Source organism: Sorghum bicolor, chromosome 9 (genome assembly GCF_000003195.3).
Source record: "Sorghum bicolor cultivar BTx623 chromosome 9, Sorghum_bicolor_NCBIv3, whole genome shotgun sequence".
Lineage (NCBI taxonomy): Eukaryota > Viridiplantae > Streptophyta > Magnoliopsida > Poales > Poaceae > Sorghum > Sorghum bicolor.
In genome coordinates this window covers 56,874,001-56,891,375 of record NC_012878.2, presented here as the reverse complement: position 1 = coordinate 56,891,375, position 17,375 = coordinate 56,874,001, and the positions used below count along the sequence as shown (strand labels likewise).

Here is a 17,375-nt window from a genome sequence, read left to right as displayed (position 1 = left end):
CAGATTTAAAGTACAACACACTTCAATTTAGAAATGACAAACTACGATGCTATTTTGAGCTCAACATCAGTGTCCCAAGAAACACTATTTTGACAAAAGATGTCCTAAATAAAAAACTTAAATATTTTAGGGGGGGAGGGGTGCTATTTTGTGGGAGCGCCACTCGAAGGTGCACGCATGAAGACCAGTTGGACGATACCCTCTCCCTTTTTATTTTTAGTTGTAAAAATGTTTAGATTAAAATACGCCTCTCTTGACAACTAAATCGGTGACATCTAAATATTCTGGCGATTTTTAAAAATTGTCATATGTACTGACAAGTTATCATGTACACACTTCACTAGGCGGTATAATTCTAAATATGACGGTTTCATACTGAAATATATGAATATAAATTTATATAGGAATCACACCTCTTGATTAGATATGTTGAAGTTATTTGAAGACCGGAATAATTGTTTCAACTTTCAGAGGACATTGAGTAAAAGCTGTGTGAACACTTACAGGCTGTACGCCTGTACCTGTATACCTACTACCGAGTGATAATGTATCCTAATTTCTACCAGCTGATACTCTTGGTTCCACCCGGCATCTCAGATTGTTAGCATTTCTTCAGCAGCTCTGTATGCACATCTAATCATTATGACCTGATTACCTCCTTCCTCTCGCATCTTAGGTGACGATGTTCAGCAAGATAAGCTTGTCTCTACTCTCCTATAGTCACCACCTAACAAGTCCAACCAAGATCCTGCAGGCTATACATGCATCTGCAATCTGCCAAGGAAATCAAATCATACTTGTGTAGCCGTGTATAGGTAGTTGTTGGTTTGCTGCTCCAAGCACTGGCTTGGAAGCTTCATGTCACATAGAACTCTTCTGTCTCCAAGCTGTAATCTACTGTACAGACCTTCTTTCACTTCTGAAGAAGGACCTGCAACTCCCCACCAGCCATCCTTGTAGAGCCTAACCGCTAAACGTGTTTCTGTTTCGCAAAGAAAAATGCAGCCAGAACAGCAGTGGTACCAAACATGTGGTGGTCAAATGGATCATTCGCGGGAACAAAAGAACGAATCGTATCCCTGCCGCGCCGCGCCTCGCCGGCTCGCCGCTACCCGGCCTGGCCATTTTTTTTCTATTGCAATTCGGCCATGTGGTTGGCAGAATGCCCGCACGGCATGTGGCCAGCACACAGGTTAGTTCAGAGTTCGTTCCAGCGATTGTAATCGGCAGTTAGGGCCAGTATGTCCAAGTTGCCAGTCATTCTGAACATTCTATTTGGGAACTTGGATGCTTGCACGCAGGCAGCGAGCAATACCTGGAGAACATGCAGGTAGCTGGCAATAGAACCCTGACCGGCCGGGTAAGTTTAGTAGAGCAAGCTAACCTAATAAGCAACTGCCAGTTTGTGATACAGGGTAAGTTTAGTAGATCAAGCATGCTAACCTAATAAGCAAAGCAATTGCCAGTTCGTGATATGATACAGCTGCAGTCGTTCGCCGGCCGGCCCGTACCCGGAAGGCTGGCCGGAAGCACAAGGAGATGGGTTCAGAGAATCAGAGTTCAGATCAAGCCACGCATTGGATATATGAACGCAGTGTGCAGGGCCAACAAATTTGGACGAGCGATGATATGCCGCGAGATCGAGGCCATGGCCAGTGCAAGAGAGCAGTGATGAACAATGATCATCACCTGCTCGATTAGCGCTAGCGGAACACCTAAGGCGAATCATGACGGCGCGTGCGTGGATCCAATGATGAGAGTTCTCAGAGCTGATCATAGTCCAGGTAGATAAAGGTCGAGCGAGGCTCAACGCTCAAGCTAAGCGGGCAACCGATTCGTGAGCCATCAAATCCCACGCAGGCAGGCAGTTGTTGGCTAACAGACGCGAAAGGCGAAGCCTGTCTTCTTGGATTCGGAGGGGCGAAAAGATGAGCTGAAACTGAGGTTTTTCGTTTGTTTGTGGCAAATATTGTCCAATCATAGACTAACTAGGATCAAAAGATTCGTCTTACGATTTACAGACAAACTGTATAATTAGTTTTTGTTTTCGTCTATATTTAATGCTTCATACATGTGCCGTAAGATTCAATATGATGGAGAATCTTGAAAAATTTCAGAAACTAAACAAGGCATGAAACCCTGACCGTACTCCGAACGAACAAGTTCAGTAACCACGATGGAGCCTTTTTTCCACTGTGGCACGAGGCGCGCCGATTCCACGGATGCCATGACGCATGCGCAGTGCCCGGTCGTTTGGACCGGCGCGCGGGCATGGAGCCGCCGCCAACAGAGCGCCCGAGACATGCGCCACCGAAATTAACAGTCGTCGTGGGACGGACGGACACAAACGGCTCCATCGAACGGATCGGACCCCACGGCAGAACATGATGAACAGCGAAGATGGGATCCACACATGCACTGAAACTCCAAAGTGAGTGAGGTATCCGAAGGCTTGAGAGCGCAGTGCGCACGTACTACGCGAGTACGTACGTACGTGCAGAGTCGTGCAGTCTGCTGCGGCGCAAGTCGAGCATGATGCGGCCATGTGCCCAGGGACGGCTTTTCGTTGCGCGCCATCATCCTGTCGACTCCACTGGTCGCTGCACCGGACCGATCGGACCCCATGCCAATTGCCAAGCCATGCATATCTCTCTTCCTTTCCTGCTCGTGAGCTCGTCCATCCATCCACCTGACCACCCAATCCCCGGTCCTGCCTGCCTGTTGTTGTTGCCCTCTAGCTGTAGCTGGTTGTCCTGGCCAGCACCAAGCAGCAGCAGAGCAGGACCGCCCACTCGCTCACTAGCTATAGGAATAGCACGGCGACTGCCCGAGCATCTCTCTCTGCATCGTTTCATCGCGCGCTGCAGTGTCGTTCTGGTGCGATTTCTAGGCGGATTCATTCGGTGCGTGCTAGCTCAAGATCACTGTGGCCTTTCGCCGTGCGTGAGCTGTCCAGGTCCAGGCTGCATGCCTCCCGGCCGCCTAAACTGTACTGTAGGTATATTCTATCGACGATCGTCTCATCATCGCTGTAAGAATCTCTATCCATCATTCTCGAGTGAGCGTGCATGTATACGTGCCTACCTACGTACTGTACGTACCGTACTTGACAGGAAGATTAGATGTCGAGCTGCTTGCCGACTGATCTCAGCACCTGTACTACGTTTTATTTCGTCGTTGTGTGCGCCGTGCTAGTGAGGTGCCAGCCGGCAAGCGCTACGGCGGCGGCCGCGTGGCGGCGTGCATGCGTCACCGCCCTTGACGACGCTGGCGACGAGCGAGGTGGTACTCCCTCCTCGTAGTAGTACACTACACCGCAGCGAATGTGAAGGCGTGTCATTTGGTGGACGTGCCACTTGTCACCTACGTGCATGCGTCACCAAAACGGGTCACGTGTCGACGTCCTGACGCGTGGGCTCATGCATCCGTCATCGGCGCTGACTCCTAGGCTCCTGGGAGGCCAGCATGTCTGTGCCAACGCTGCATGGGATCGGTCGAGCAAACATGACAGGGGCCTGTCACCTGTGGACATGCCTCTGGACCTGGACGCACAACATGGCACGGGAAGGGTGGAACAACGTGCGCGGAGAGTCCCGCCATGTAATCTACAGTAGCTAGCTGCTGATCCGGACGTTCCGGCGTCATTGAGCAGAGAGACTTGTCACGTAGTATCACCCCCCACGACGCACGAGAACAAACAACCGAGCGGCATGTAATCAGGGTACTAGCAGGCAGTTTCTGCATCTGGCATGCCTGTCCTGGTTCAGCGCATAGTTAGTAGGGCCTTGTTTAGTTCCAAAATATTTTGTAAAATCGACACTGTAGTTCTTTCGTTGTATTTGAGAAATATTGTCCAATCATAGACTAACTAGGCTCAAAAGATTCGTCTCGTCAATTTCGACCAAATTGTGCAATTAGTTTTTATTTCTGTCTATATTTAATACTTCATGCATGTGTCTAAAGATTCGATGTGACGGGGAATCTGAAAAATTTTGCAAAATTTTTTGGGAACTAAACAAGGCCTAGGAGTACGTGTTGATTGGGAAACCTATCGATCTGATTGGAATCGCCAATCAGGACGGCGAATCCGGCCGCTGCTGTTACAGTAGAAACGTTGTTGATCTCGCCAGGCCATCTTCTGCAGATCGGCTTGCCTTTCAATCCCCCACCCTGAAATCAGCCAGCCGGCGGTCTCGCAGAACTGGGGCCATGTTTAGTTCCTTAAAAAAATTTTTAAAAAAAAATTCAGATTTTCCATCATATATCAAATTTTACGGCGCATACATAAAATATTAAATAAAAATAAAAATATATCAAATTTTACGGCATATACATAAAATATTAAATATAAATAAAAATAATAACTAATTGCACTGTTTGTTTGTAATTTATAAGACGATTTTTTTGAGTCTAGTTAATCTATAATCGAACAATATTTGTCAAATACAAACGAAAGTGATATGATGTCTATTTTACAAATAAATAAATAAATTATACAAGGCCTGGATTTCTGTCACATGAACATGGCTGGCAACCAGAACGGCCGAGCCTATGGTTAATTTTAAAAAATTGTAAAAGTTTTAGGAAATAAACAAGGCCCCACATGAACACGGTAACTAGAACGGCCGAGCCCATGGCCCACGGGGACGTACAGCGAGCAAATCTCGTCCCAGAAACCCGATCGGACCGAACCCCGGCGGGCAGCAAAGGAAATAAATCCTCCTCGACCCATCAATCAATCACGCTTGCCAAATGTTGCTTAAAAAAATCACGCTTGCCAAAATGCCAACGAAGCGCGCACAAGGCACCAGCCCCCAGGGCCCAGGCGGACGGACCCGACCCAACCGAACCGCGCGCAGCGCCAGTGAGCCAGCGGCTTTTGTTTTGTGTTTATAAAAGACGCCGTCTCCCTCGCCTCGCCGTCACGGACGCAGCCAAAAAGCTCTGCTCCGGCCACCTCTTCTTCTTCGGCCTCGAGTTCGATCGAGGAGTAATACGAGCAGAGCCGAGCACGCGACGCGACGCGACAAAAGCTCGTGGCGAGAGGTGGCGAAATGCCAGCAGCTGCTGCTCTTCCCATTGCGTAGCAGAACCTCGTGGGTCGTGCGTGCGTGTCCTTGCTCGCCGCTGCTGCTGTCGTCTGCCGTTGCCATCGTGTGACGGTGTGAAGGGATCGGATCGGAGCAAGGGGGGGAAATCAAGTAAGGTTCAAGAAATGGCTTCGCGCGGCCACCTGCTGCTAGCGCTGCTCGTGCTGGCCGCGGCGGCGACTGCGGCGGCGAGCGGCGGGCGGCACCAGCGGCCGCGCGGGAGGAAGCCGGCGCGGCCACGGCTGGAGCTCGTCCCGGCCGCGCCGGGCGCGTCCCTGTCCGACCGCGCGAGGGACGACTTGCACCGCCACGCGTACATCCGGTCCCAGCTAGCTTCGTCCCGCCGCGGGCGCCGCGCCGCCGAGGTGGGCGCGTCCGCGTTCGCCATGCCGCTCTCGTCGGGGGCCTACACCGGCACGGGGCAGTACTTCGTGCGGTTCCGCGTGGGCACCCCCGCGCAGCCGTTCGTGCTGGTGGCGGACACCGGCAGCGACCTCACCTGGGTCAAGTGCCGCGGCGCGGGCGCCGCCGCCGGAACAGGCGCTGGGTCGCCGGCGCGCGTGTTCCGCACCGCCGCGTCCAAGTCGTGGGCGCCCATCGCGTGCTCCTCCGACACGTGCACCTCCTACGTGCCCTTCTCCCTCGCCAACTGCTCGTCGCCGGCCAGCCCCTGCGCCTACGACTACCGGTCAGTACCTCACTCCGATGCCCTCTAGCCATTGTCCTGCTTCGTACTCCGCCGATCGATCGCCTCGTGCCGCTCGACTCAATAACACGCACGCGTGCTCCTCACTCCACCGGATCTCGTCATCGTCACGCTACGGCTGGCTCCGGTTCCGGTGGCGACACGGCCGAGCGGGCTGGCTGGCTAGCTTGCTGCCCCAAGCAGGCAGCGCCGCAGCGGCAGTAGTAAGTGTTGGTTGGTGGGCGGGGTGGGTCGGCATCTCGCGCGCGCCATTACTCGCGCAGCTTTTTTACCGCGCTTCTGCTGCTGCCGGTCTCGCCGCGGCATGGCAGAGCGCGGCATTCAATTGCCTCGCTCGGCAGGCTTGCTGGGGCTGCTAGTGCGGACACGAGTTCGTGCTCGGTTTCGCTGACTGGGATCCATCTCCATGCGCCTTGTGCTTTAAACTCTACTTGCACTCCACTGCCTCTCCTTCGAATTTACCTCTCCTGCAAAATTACGCCGCGTTCGTCATGGTCTCCTGGACGTAGTTGAGCGAGGCATTCAGAAGAAACCCGGTTGCTAATTGATAGAGTAGAGAACACGATTCACGGCGACAGTAGAGTAGGTTCTAGGGATTGCCCAACCACAGGCAGCAGCAGCAGCGGCAGCAGCAGCACGTTGTACGAGTCGAGGTTGTCCAGGCTGCCAAATTGGATGGAAGCTAGGATGCGGCGTTAATGTTGTTGAGGTGGTCTGGTTGCGGCCGGCCGGGAAGGTAGAGCAAGAGGGGCACGCACACATTTAATCTTTACCGGCCCCGGCCCCGGCCCCGGCCGCGTCCCTGGCTCCGATCCGTCGCGCGTGCGATCTGGACGACGCGACGCGGACGCGGAGGAGCTCGCGCCGATCGTGGGTGGCGCGCACGTTGCCGTTGGTAGGGCGGCGTCGCGACCGCCGATGCGCTGTCGCCTGCGTCCGGTCTCCCGGTCTGTTTTAAAAATGGAGCAACTTGTTCGCCCGCCGCCTCGCCGAACCGGGCGCGCCATGTGCTTGCTCCTCAGGCTGGCTTGGTGGACGCCGCCCCCGTGACCCTGCTTGTGGCAGGTTGGAAACGCCGAGAGTTGAGAAACACGGACGTGTTGGAACTTGGAGTTTGGGCGTCATTTTGCTGCTCCGATCCAAGCAACGTGTCATGGGTGTTTGACCAGTCCGGCTTTCTCTGAAACTTACCATGACTTTACCGTACTGTTCCTGCAGTGTAGTATGGTCCGAGCCCGAGGTCGTCGACAGCGAACGCGTTGGCTGATTCAGCGTCAGTACACTGACTGTCTGACTATAGATAGGCACCGTCTATCTTTGGACAAACTCCTTGTACAGCTCAGCTTTTGATCGGTCGTGCTCCGGGCACTACTGCACCGGTGGCATCTACCTGCGTAGCCTGCTTTCCAGCTACCACTTACAGTTAATTGGTCAAGTGCACCGTACTTAGTAATATTATATCCCAACTGAAAGAAAACTGAAATGTGCTAATCTTGAGCCTCGGACAGTCGGACTAGTCCATTTTACTAGTACTACTACATCGAAGGCTATCCCCGGCGTAACCATCGTATGAGCTGGGATTACCCTTTTCAGCCACTTTGCCGACTCTCAGAGCTGAGCTTTACAGTTCATGATTAGACGTATCTTTCCATTTCCCAACTGTCTATGAACGATTCCGTCAGACCATACCGAAGACGAGTAGAGTAACTTGCAAGCCGGTTCTTGGTGCCTCCTGTCGCCTCCCAAAAAAAGCCAGGGTCCCCAATTCGAATCATGTTCATGCATACGAGTGTCGCCTTCACAGTACTGTAGTTTCATTCTCGCAAATCGTCAAATGCATTTTGACGAGTTAAATAAAAATGATAATCCCTACATACTACATTATTTGTTGTAATATATACATCACAGCGTGTTGCTGCCGAATCTTTCCATGTGATGGCCGATCCTGATGCTGTCGTGGTGATGCGCGCGAACTAACGTTACTTTACCTAACCGTGGTGGCAATGGCATGGCAGGTACAGGGACGGCTCGGCGGCGCGCGGCGTGGTGGGCACCGACTCGGCGACCATCGCGCTGTCCTCCGGGAGCGGGCGCGGCGGCGGAGACAGCAGCGGCGGCAGGCGCGCGAAGCTGCAGGGCGTCGTGCTGGGTTGCGCCGCCACGTACGACGGGCAGAGCTTCCAGTCCTCGGACGGCGTGCTGAGCCTGGGCAACAGCAACATCTCCTTCGCGTCCCGCGCCGCCGCGCGCTTCGGTGGCCGCTTCTCCTACTGCCTCGTCGACCACCTGGCGCCGCGCAACGCCACCAGCTACCTCACCTTCGGCCCGGGCGCCACCGCGCCCGCCGCGCAGACGCCGCTGCTGCTCGACCGCCGGATGACCCCGTTCTACGCCGTGACGGTGGACGCCGTGTACGTGGCCGGCGAGGCGCTCGACATCCCCGCGGACGTGTGGGACGTCGACCGGAACGGCGGCGCGATCCTCGACTCCGGGACAAGCCTCACCATCCTCGCCACCCCGGCGTACAGGGCCGTGGTGACCGCGCTCAGCAAGCACCTCGCTGGGCTGCCCAGGGTTACCATGGACCCGTTCGAGTACTGTTACAACTGGACCGACGCCGGCGCGCTGGAAATCCCCAAGATGGAGGTGCACTTCGCCGGGTCCGCGCGGCTTGAGCCGCCGGCCAAGAGCTACGTCATCGACGCGGCGCCCGGGGTGAAGTGCATCGGCGTGCAGGAGGGCTCGTGGCCCGGGGTGTCGGTCATCGGCAACATCCTGCAGCAGGAGCACCTCTGGGAGTTCGATCTCAGGGACCGGTGGCTCCGGTTCAAGCACACGCGCTGCGCCCTATGATGATTGATGACGGACGCCGCGCATGCATAATTCGTCTATCGTCTTGATAAAATTTAAAAATTGTAACGACCCTGGAGGCAGTGGGTCTTCTGAATGAAAAGATCAATTTTAGTGCAATGGCAAATCGTTCACTGCAGGGATGAATCTTCTTAAGACTTTCAGACAGCACGCTGTGTTCGGGGCTTTTGGCTAAGACGGCCACACAACTGAAACATAAGTTACGAGACACACACAGATTCTGAAACTAGAAAGCACAGATTCTGAAACAAGAAAGGAGAACATTGACAATGTGAATGAACTGAACTTTGCAAACCCCGCTTACAAAACATGATACAAATACAATGTGTGTGTTTGTGCACTCAAGCAAATTAATCAAAGCGAAGCTAACAACATGTCAACGGGACGGTGTTGCACGACGCATATTTTCTGGAGTGCACTGTTCTTGCGGCTGATTAATCCTTTAGAGTTGTCAAACCATTGTACTACCATTTTGAGTTCCTTATTCTTTTAAGATAAATCGGCAGCTCTCCTGCACGCTCTGTTTCCAAAAACAATAAAATGAGTGGAGGCAACATTGTTTTTTTTAATTACACGGTACAGTTTAGAAGTTTACACATTGCGCCTCGCTATTGACGGGGATGGCGCTAGTCACCTATCACTGAAAGTATATTGCTGTTAAATCTTAAAATAAATTTAGAAAAATATGAGCACCTATATCAAGTCGTGTAAGATACATGCTATTAGATTTTCAATTAGACAAATAATAGATTTCGCGTGATGTACCGTGGCCTATTTAGCCATCCAACATGCCCTATTTAACCCATCCAAATAGATACTCTCTCCGTCTCAAATTATATGTCATTTCAAGAATCTTATAGAGTCAAAGCATTTTAAGTTTAACCAAATTTATATAATAACATAATAATATTTATGATACCATCTAAGTATCATTAGGTTCTTTATTAGTTATATTTTCATAGTAATATCTATTTAATGTTATAAATCTTTCTTGGAATGATTTATAAATTGGGATGGAGGGAGTACGAGCTAATAATGAGGCTGTTTTTTTTGTCTCCACACATTCTATCCACGCATCAGTAGAGATCAAAGGTGCTAACAGCATCTTGAGAAGTTTAGTCCTCCCTTCATCTCAAATTATAGGACGTTTGACTTGTTTTAATTCTAAATTTAATCACTCGTCTTATTTAGAAAATTATACAAACATAGTCAAATTTAAGTCATTCTTAAAGAACTTTTATTAAAACCAAGCCATGACAAAAGAAGTAATATTGTGCATAAAATTTTAAATAAGACAAGCGGTCAAATTTAGTTTTAAAAAAGTCAAACTCTTATAATTTAGGATGGATTGAGTATAGTTTACTTGCTAAACTAATAAATCTACTAAGTTTTTTTGAGCGAAAGAAAAAATTTATTATATAAGAACTGGGTACGCTACAAGCACTCTGGAATTTTCATCTAAATTGTACCTACGTTGTGAATAGCTCCAAATCTCAAAACCAAATCTGTATGACGCTTTGTATGGATGACCATACACGCAAATACTCAGCAAAAGGGCTGAGAACATATGTCCAACGAACGAAGGCTAATGTTCCTATAGGCGGAGTTAAGAAACTTCTTTCTTTTGTCTTCCTTCTTCTTTCTGCCACCGAAGAATGAGAAAGACTAATCTGAAAATTATTTTCCTAATCCTTCATTATGGCAACCCCTAACCACGACAGAACAAATAAGAGATTGAAAGAAAATTATTCCATGGCGGCAATATCATCTCTGTCTTGATGTCACCGTCGGAAAGAAAGGTCTCCATGCCGTTATGCCGGTGAAGTTGCTCATGGTTATTGCCCTCATCTTCAACATAGCCACTATGGACCAAATGGTTCCAACCTTTTCCTTTGCCGTTGTCAAAAAAGGAGGAGGAAGAGATAAACCTCTAGTACCAAGAAACTTAGCATGAAAAGACCCTAACCTTAAGAACTCCATCTACTGAAAAACTTATTAAAAACGATAGATCCTCACTCCCCTCAGCCTCTAGCGAGGTGCCGGAGAAGAAGGGAGGAGATCTATGGTGGTGGAAAGCGGGGGACGGTGGCGACGACGGTTGCGGCGACGGCGGCGCTCGAGTAGAGTTGAGTTGAGGTCCAACTTTGTTGTATACATCTACTAAGTTAACAGAAGAAATAACAACCTTGAATTTTGTTCTTTGTCTAACAGTATGCTATAATAGCTTACTGAATGATTTTGCGTGGGATACCTACAAAAAGTTACTGAGTTGGAAAGAATGTTTGATATTTTTATCTTTAAGGAGCTCTTTTAGCAAAGTGTTGGAGGGTTTTTTTTTGTCTCTGTTTACTAAAAAATAGAACTTAGAAGTTGGCTTACAAAACTCCTAGAGATACTCTAATTCTGGATAATTTTATCCTGCCATTTATTAGCCAATTCAAATACACCTAGTATTTCTATTTTGAAAACTTCAAACATACACCTAGTATGTCCTAAGCTCTACATATTTGCCAGTCTCAACTCTCAAGATTTGTCAGGCTTAATCAGTTCTTCAAAGGTGTTTTCATAGAGGGTGAGGTTACATGTGGGCATACCTGTATCAGGTTTTTTTTTTGAAAAAAGAATGTTCGTGGAGACATAATTGAAGAATATAAATTATTACCAAGAAAGCTGAAGGTTACTTTGGGTATCTCATGACTTGCCACGCCAAAGGAAATATACCATTCATTTGAGACAGTTTGTTTACTTTAAATAGGGCCCGTAAATGATATCCACTTCTTGTGCTTTGCCATATTTAGGCCACACCAAAGCTAGCTTCTTTTGCTCGATTCTTTTCCTTGAAAAAACTTGTGAATTTCTATCATTTTTCTTCTTAAATTGATGCTGCTATCTGCCATTGCCATTGTGCGAGGGAGACAACTTTTGAAGGCAGAGCAAGGAGCCAAGGACCACGAAATGGCCTTGCGCGGCAACCTGCTCGTGTTGGTCCTGCTGTTCGCCGCGGCGGCCACCGCGAGCGGTAAGTCGGCGAGGCTCGATCTTGTCCCCGCCGCGCCGGGAGCGTCTTTAGCCTCGCGGGCGAGGGACGACCGGCGCCGGCACGCGTACATCTGCGCCCGTCTCCGGTCGCGCCAGGGCGGAAGCCGGAGGGTTGCCGCGGAGGTGGCGTCGTCGTCCGCGGTCTCCTTGCCAATGTCGTCGGGGGCCTACTCCGGCACAGGGCAGTACTTTGTAAAGCTCCGCGTGGGAACGCCCGTGCAGGAGTTCACGCTGGTGGCGGACACCGGCAGCGACCTCACCTGGGTCAAGTGCGCCGGCGCCTCACCGCCGGGTCGCGTGTTCCGGCCAAAGACCTCCAGGTCGTGGGCGCCCATCCCGTGTTCGTCCGACACGTGCAAGTTGGACGTGCCCTTCACACTCGCCAACTGCTCCTCGCCGGCCAGCCCTTGCACCTACGATTACCGGTCACTATCTCACCACCATCACGCGGCAGCAGCGCCATTGTCCATCCATGCATGCATCGCTTCTTCTTCCTGACAATGTTACCACCACCTGTACGTGTGTGCATGCATGGCAGGTACAAGGAAGGATCGGCGGGGGCGCGCGGCATCGTGGGCACCGAGTCGGCGACCATCGCGCTGCCCGGCGGCAAGGTGGCGCAGCTGAAAGACGTGGTCTTGGGTTGCTCCTCCTCGCACGACGGCCAGAGCTTCCGGTCAGCAGACGGCGTGCTGAGCCTGGGGAACGCCAAGATCTCCTTCGCGACCCAGGCCGCCGCGCGCTTCGGTGGCAGCTTCTCCTACTGCCTCGTCGACCACCTCGCCCCGCGCAACGCCACCGGGTACCTCGCCTTCGGCCCGGGGCAAGTTCCCCGGACCCCGGCGACCCAGACGAAGCTGTTCCTGGACCCCGAGATGCCCTTCTACGGCGTGAAGGTCGACGCCATCCACGTGGCCGGCAAGGCCCTCGACATCCCCGCCGAGGTGTGGGACGCCAAGAGCGGCGGCGTGATCCTCGACTCCGGCAACACCCTCACGGTCCTCGCCGCCCCGGCGTACAAGGCCGTGGTCGCCGCGCTGAGCAAGCACCTGGACGGGGTCCCCAAAGTGAGCTTCCCCCCGTTCGAGCACTGCTACAACTGGACGGCACGGCGACCGGGAGCGCCGGAGATCATCCCAAAGCTGGCGGTGCAGTTCGCCGGGTCGGCGCGGCTGGAGCCACCGGCGAAGAGCTACGTGATCGACGTGAAACCGGGCGTGAAGTGCATCGGGGTGCAGGAGGGCGAGTGGCCCGGCCTGTCGGTCATCGGCAACATCATGCAGCAAGAGCACCTCTGGGAATTCGACCTCAAGAACATGCAGGTCAGGTTCAAGCAGTCGAACTGCACCCGGTGATCGAAAGCTGAGCTTGATGGTTTTGTAAGAGCATTCGATCGGAAATTTTCGTTTTCTGAATGAAAATAAAAAAAATAGAAAACGGAAATGATGAAATTGCTCTGCATAAATCAAGTTTCTGCATGAGATACATAAGGTCTGTTTGAATGTAGATATTGGAGACCCTGTGATTGAATTGGTACCAATCCCAAATCGCGAGACTTGATTCCCTGTAATACAGAGGGGCAAGGCTCCGTATTGAGGGATGCGGCAAGCAAAGTGCTGCGAATACCGGTTCGTAGTGAACTCAATTTCCAATTCCGAATTCTAAACCATCCAAACAGCTGCATTTAGTGCTACCCAATAGCAATTCCAATACCTGTTCGTTTGGCTAAAAAACTATAACTAAAAATATTATTCACTAATTTATTGTAAGAAGCGAATAGGCTCATTCTGGGTGACTTGCTATCCTTGCATCAAATCTATTAGTACGCGCTTGACAAGTGCTGTAACAGCACCGAAATGTACCATTGGTAATCATTAACAATTTGGCCGCCGGAGGGCATGATTTTTTCCCTTTGCTTGTACATAGGCACTTCTGCTTCTCTCTATCTTAATTGAAAGACAGCCCCCGCCATTGCTTCAAAACATAATCAACAATTTGGTATATTATGTTCCAAATCTCAATGCTACCAGCAGCTAAGCACCACCAGAACCATCACAGAACATCAAAGTTGTTCGGCAACACAAAAAAACATACAATTATGGAAGTACTTGCATACCATCAATTTAGCATGAGAAACCAAACAGTACAAAGTATCAAGGTAACTACAGATAGATAAACATTTCTTCTTGTTCATTTGGCTAAATAGGCAAAATGGCAACATCATAATTCTCGACTCTTGGCTGAACTACAAAATCCAGGTATTCCTTTTCAAACTGTCCATACTCATGCTTCGGTCTGCTCCCGCAGGCGCCGGATTGTGCTTCTGACAGTGACCGCACTGGCAGTGCTGGAAATGCAAAGTAACAAATAATAAAACGCATGACGACTAGAGACACAGAAAATGCAATATAAACTGAGTAACTGGACTTCAGCACATACTTCATGGTGTAGGCACCACCAGCCTTAACCTTCCCACAGTCCTTGCATCCCCAGATACCAACTGCTTTCCTCTTCACAGCAAACTGTTATAAAGTATTGGCGATACAAAAGACAATGGCACAAGTAAGAACCAAAAAGCAAATAGAAAGAAACATGGTATGGAATTCATAAAGGAGTTTCATTAAAACTTTAAAACAGTGAAAAGCCAGAAAAGGTCTGGCGAGGTATGCCTTGACATTAATCGACTATCTAGTAAATTCAAATAAGGTGGAAACTGTAGTGCATAATTGCTAAAAATAAACAATAGTGCATCTTAAAAATAGCAAACAAACAATAAATGACACTCAACTAATGCACAGTAAATGATTGATCAGTATGCTATGTGACTATCAAAGCAAGGCATCACAAAATCAATGAGTTTACCTTGCCACAGAACTCACAGAAGTACTTGGAGTGCTGGGAGACCTCCATCTTCTTGATCTGTTTACGCAAACTGGCACCATACCTGGTACCTATGTAACAGCAATAACAAAAGAGTTATCAACCAGAATACAATGGTAAGAACATGAGACCGCAAAAGAATGAGTAAAGATAGTCCAGTGTCTGTACCATATTTGCCAACGATTCCTGCCTTCTTGGTGCGCTTCGTCTGCAAAATCATCACAGAGCATAAATAAAAAGTGAACAAACATGTACAGATACCTACAATACTCTGCATTGGTTAACATGATACACTGCATAGACAGAAGCAGAGAACCGCTAAACTAATTTATACCAGCACAACTCAACCTATGCAAATTAATTTCGACTGACCAAAATTAGGAGATGCTAAACAATAGCTAAGATCTAGTTGGAAAGTTTAAGCTAGATAGCTTTTCGTATGGAATGATAATTATTGCTCAAAGCATGTATCTGAAGAAAGCACAATATTCTTACTACTTTGGTAACCTATTCAGCTATACACCTGTAGTTATTCAGTTATTTAGTGCCTGTACCGATCATTTAGAGCTTGTTTGGCTGCATTTCAGCACACTCCAATCTACATGTAACAGGATTGAGGTGGAAAATTCACTAGCTTCCGACACCAATTCATCCCAATACATGTAGATCGGGGTGGATTAGAGTTTACCCAAACACGGCCTTATGTGTATGGAGCCTGTCCGACCGGCAACAAGACTGACAAATATTTTAACACGAAATAACATAATAGTGCCAGATTTCGAAATCCCACGGTCAGCCTATGAATCCAACGATCCTGATAACTACGGAAAGCACTAGCAGGAACACTTACAGGCTAAACAAGTAGAGAGTACTACTAGTTAATCGTAAGGATTTCTCGAAGATGCCGACCAAAATCAAGACAGACCCAAGCTTAAACAATTTCTTCCAAAGCTACGTACCATCTCGTCGACGAGGGAGTGGCGGGCGTCGTCACCGGAAGCGAGAGCGTGAAGGCGTTGCCGGAAGCGAGAGGTATCGAGTCTCCTTGGGGAGGCGGCGCGGGCGAGGTTATGTGGATGCGGCTAGGGTTTTCCTCGTGCTCTTCTGGTCGACCGCTGGCAGACTGGATTAGTGGATTTTGGGCCAGAGTTCTGGCGGCCCGATGTTTTTACAAGGCCACTTTAGCAAACTTTAGGCCCAAAAAGAAGTTAGGTGTTATTATTATGGTCTGATCACCGCACGGATTTTGTATTGTTTCTGTATATATTTTTAAATTTGTTTTTTTGCATAAACTATTATCTTGTAAAATTGTTCTTTTTTATAGTGTTTATCTCATGCACAACGCCTTATCATATTTTTTATATTAGACAATATAAAGGATACACAACGCCCTATCAGATAATTTCAAATAATCATACGGCCGGATACGTTCAATCACTGTGCTACCTATATGATCACTGTTTCTTTTTTGCTACTAGCCTACATTAAGAATCAAGATAAACCCATGCGTCTCAGGTCCCACACATGCATATCTATTTTTTTAAAAAAAACTAAATAAAAAAACTACAGCCTTTTTTATTTTTTGTACACACAACGCGTTTCTAGCTTTTCTCGCATGGCTCCTATATCACCTGCGTGTGGCACGGTCTTGTCTGTTTTACACGGTTTCGAGCTCGCGACCAGGGACGTCGCCGCCGTTCTTGCCGACGCTGTCGTACTCGGGAGCGGACGGAGAAGCGTCATCCTCTTTCTTCTTTTTGTACTCTCCGTAGAGGTAGGAGGCAAGGCCCCAGACGCAGAGCGCGGTGGCGACGGCCTTCTCGTCGCCGAACACGACCACGCCGCCCAGCACGTTCGCGGTGAGCACGGCGGCCATGCACACGCCGCTGTGCAGCGACGAGGTCAGGTAGATCACACCGGCCGTGCCCATGAAGCACGCCTGCCACGTCAGCACGAGCGTCAGCACCACCACCCAGTACAGCGCCGTGGAGCCCTCCCAGCGCGCCACGTCGTCGCGGCCACCTCCCGCGGCCACCACCGTGGCCATGGCCTGCATCGCCACCTGCACCTCCACGGCCAGGATGAACCCGCCGGACACCGCCCTGCGGTACAGGAGCTCCATGACGGGCAGGTACGCGGCGAACAGCCCCGCCGCGCCCAGGGTGACGACGTAGCCGAGGACGTAGCGCGACCGGCCGCCGCCCTCGGGGGTCTCGCCGGAGTCCCCCGAGCGGAGCGCGAGGAGCACCGAGCTGAGCGTGAGGAGGAAGACGGCGTTGAGGTTGACGAAGGTGATCGGGTGGCGGACGATGACGGCGGCCAGGACGAGCGTGAAGGCGAGCTGCGTGGACAGGAGCAGCGACGACGTGGACACGGGCAGGAACGAGGAGCTGTAAGAGAACAGCAGATTGTTGACGCCCATTAGGGCGCCGATGACCAGGCAGACGGCGAGGAACTTCCGGGAGAACCACAGGAACGGGCGCGGCGCGGCGGCGGGGCGACCGGAGGCGAACACGGCGGGGACGAGCAGCGGGAACCCAACTGACTGCACCAGCGTGACAATCCATCGGTTCTGGCCGCCGTGCGCGAAATAGTACCGGGACAGAAGGCTCGCCGCGACTGAACCTACCAGCAGCGCCGCGTAGTTCGCCGCCAAGAGGGCTATCCGACGGCGGCGCGCGCTGGTGATCGCCATTGCAGCTCGTCGCGGAGGCGTAAGCAATGATGGCAGCGGCGGCGGTGGTTGGTTGTAAGTGGGGCGATTTGGTCGATGACGAGAATGAGATCGA

The 17,375-nt window shown here is 50.6% G+C and overlaps 4 protein-coding genes across 5 annotated transcripts; 2 read left to right on the top strand and 2 right to left on the bottom strand.

Annotated features, from left to right (window-relative positions):
- LOC8074573 (aspartyl protease family protein 2) lies at nt 4,870-8,802 on the top strand. Its single transcript, XM_002441451.2, has 2 exons — nt 4,870-5,778; nt 7,812-8,802. Exons 1-2 carry the CDS (start codon nt 5,216-5,218, stop codon nt 8,647-8,649), a joined length of 1,401 nt encoding a protein of 466 aa, XP_002441496.1. The 5' UTR covers nt 4,870-5,215; the 3' UTR covers nt 8,650-8,802.
- Nucleotides 11,570-13,370, top strand: LOC8063576 (aspartyl protease family protein 2). The gene is made up of 2 exons (XM_002441450.2): nt 11,570-12,131; nt 12,245-13,370. The coding sequence occupies exons 1-2, from the start codon at nt 11,623-11,625 to the stop codon at nt 13,059-13,061; spliced, it is 1,326 nt and encodes a 441-aa protein (XP_002441495.2). The 5' UTR covers nt 11,570-11,622; the 3' UTR covers nt 13,062-13,370.
- Nucleotides 13,759-15,679, bottom strand: LOC8063575 (60S ribosomal protein L37a-1). Of its 2 annotated transcripts, XM_002440183.2 has the most exons (5): nt 15,546-15,679; nt 14,755-14,794; nt 14,569-14,657; nt 14,146-14,228; nt 13,794-14,053 (listed from the first exon to the last, which is right to left on the bottom strand). In XM_002440183.2, exons 1-5 carry the CDS (start codon nt 15,546-15,548, stop codon nt 13,990-13,992), a joined length of 279 nt encoding a protein of 92 aa, XP_002440228.1. In that variant the 5' UTR covers nt 15,549-15,679; the 3' UTR covers nt 13,794-13,989. The 2 variants fall into 2 exon arrangements, with proteins under 2 accessions (XP_021302519.1, XP_002440228.1); XM_021446844.1 differs by lacking the exon at nt 15,546-15,679 and having other exon boundaries at nt 13,759-14,053; nt 14,755-14,821.
- LOC8074572 (probable purine permease 4) lies at nt 15,799-17,375 on the bottom strand. Its single transcript, XM_002440182.2, has one exon. The coding sequence runs from the start codon at nt 17,279-17,281 to the stop codon at nt 16,244-16,246; it is 1,038 nt and encodes a 345-aa protein (XP_002440227.1). The 5' UTR covers nt 17,282-17,375; the 3' UTR covers nt 15,799-16,243.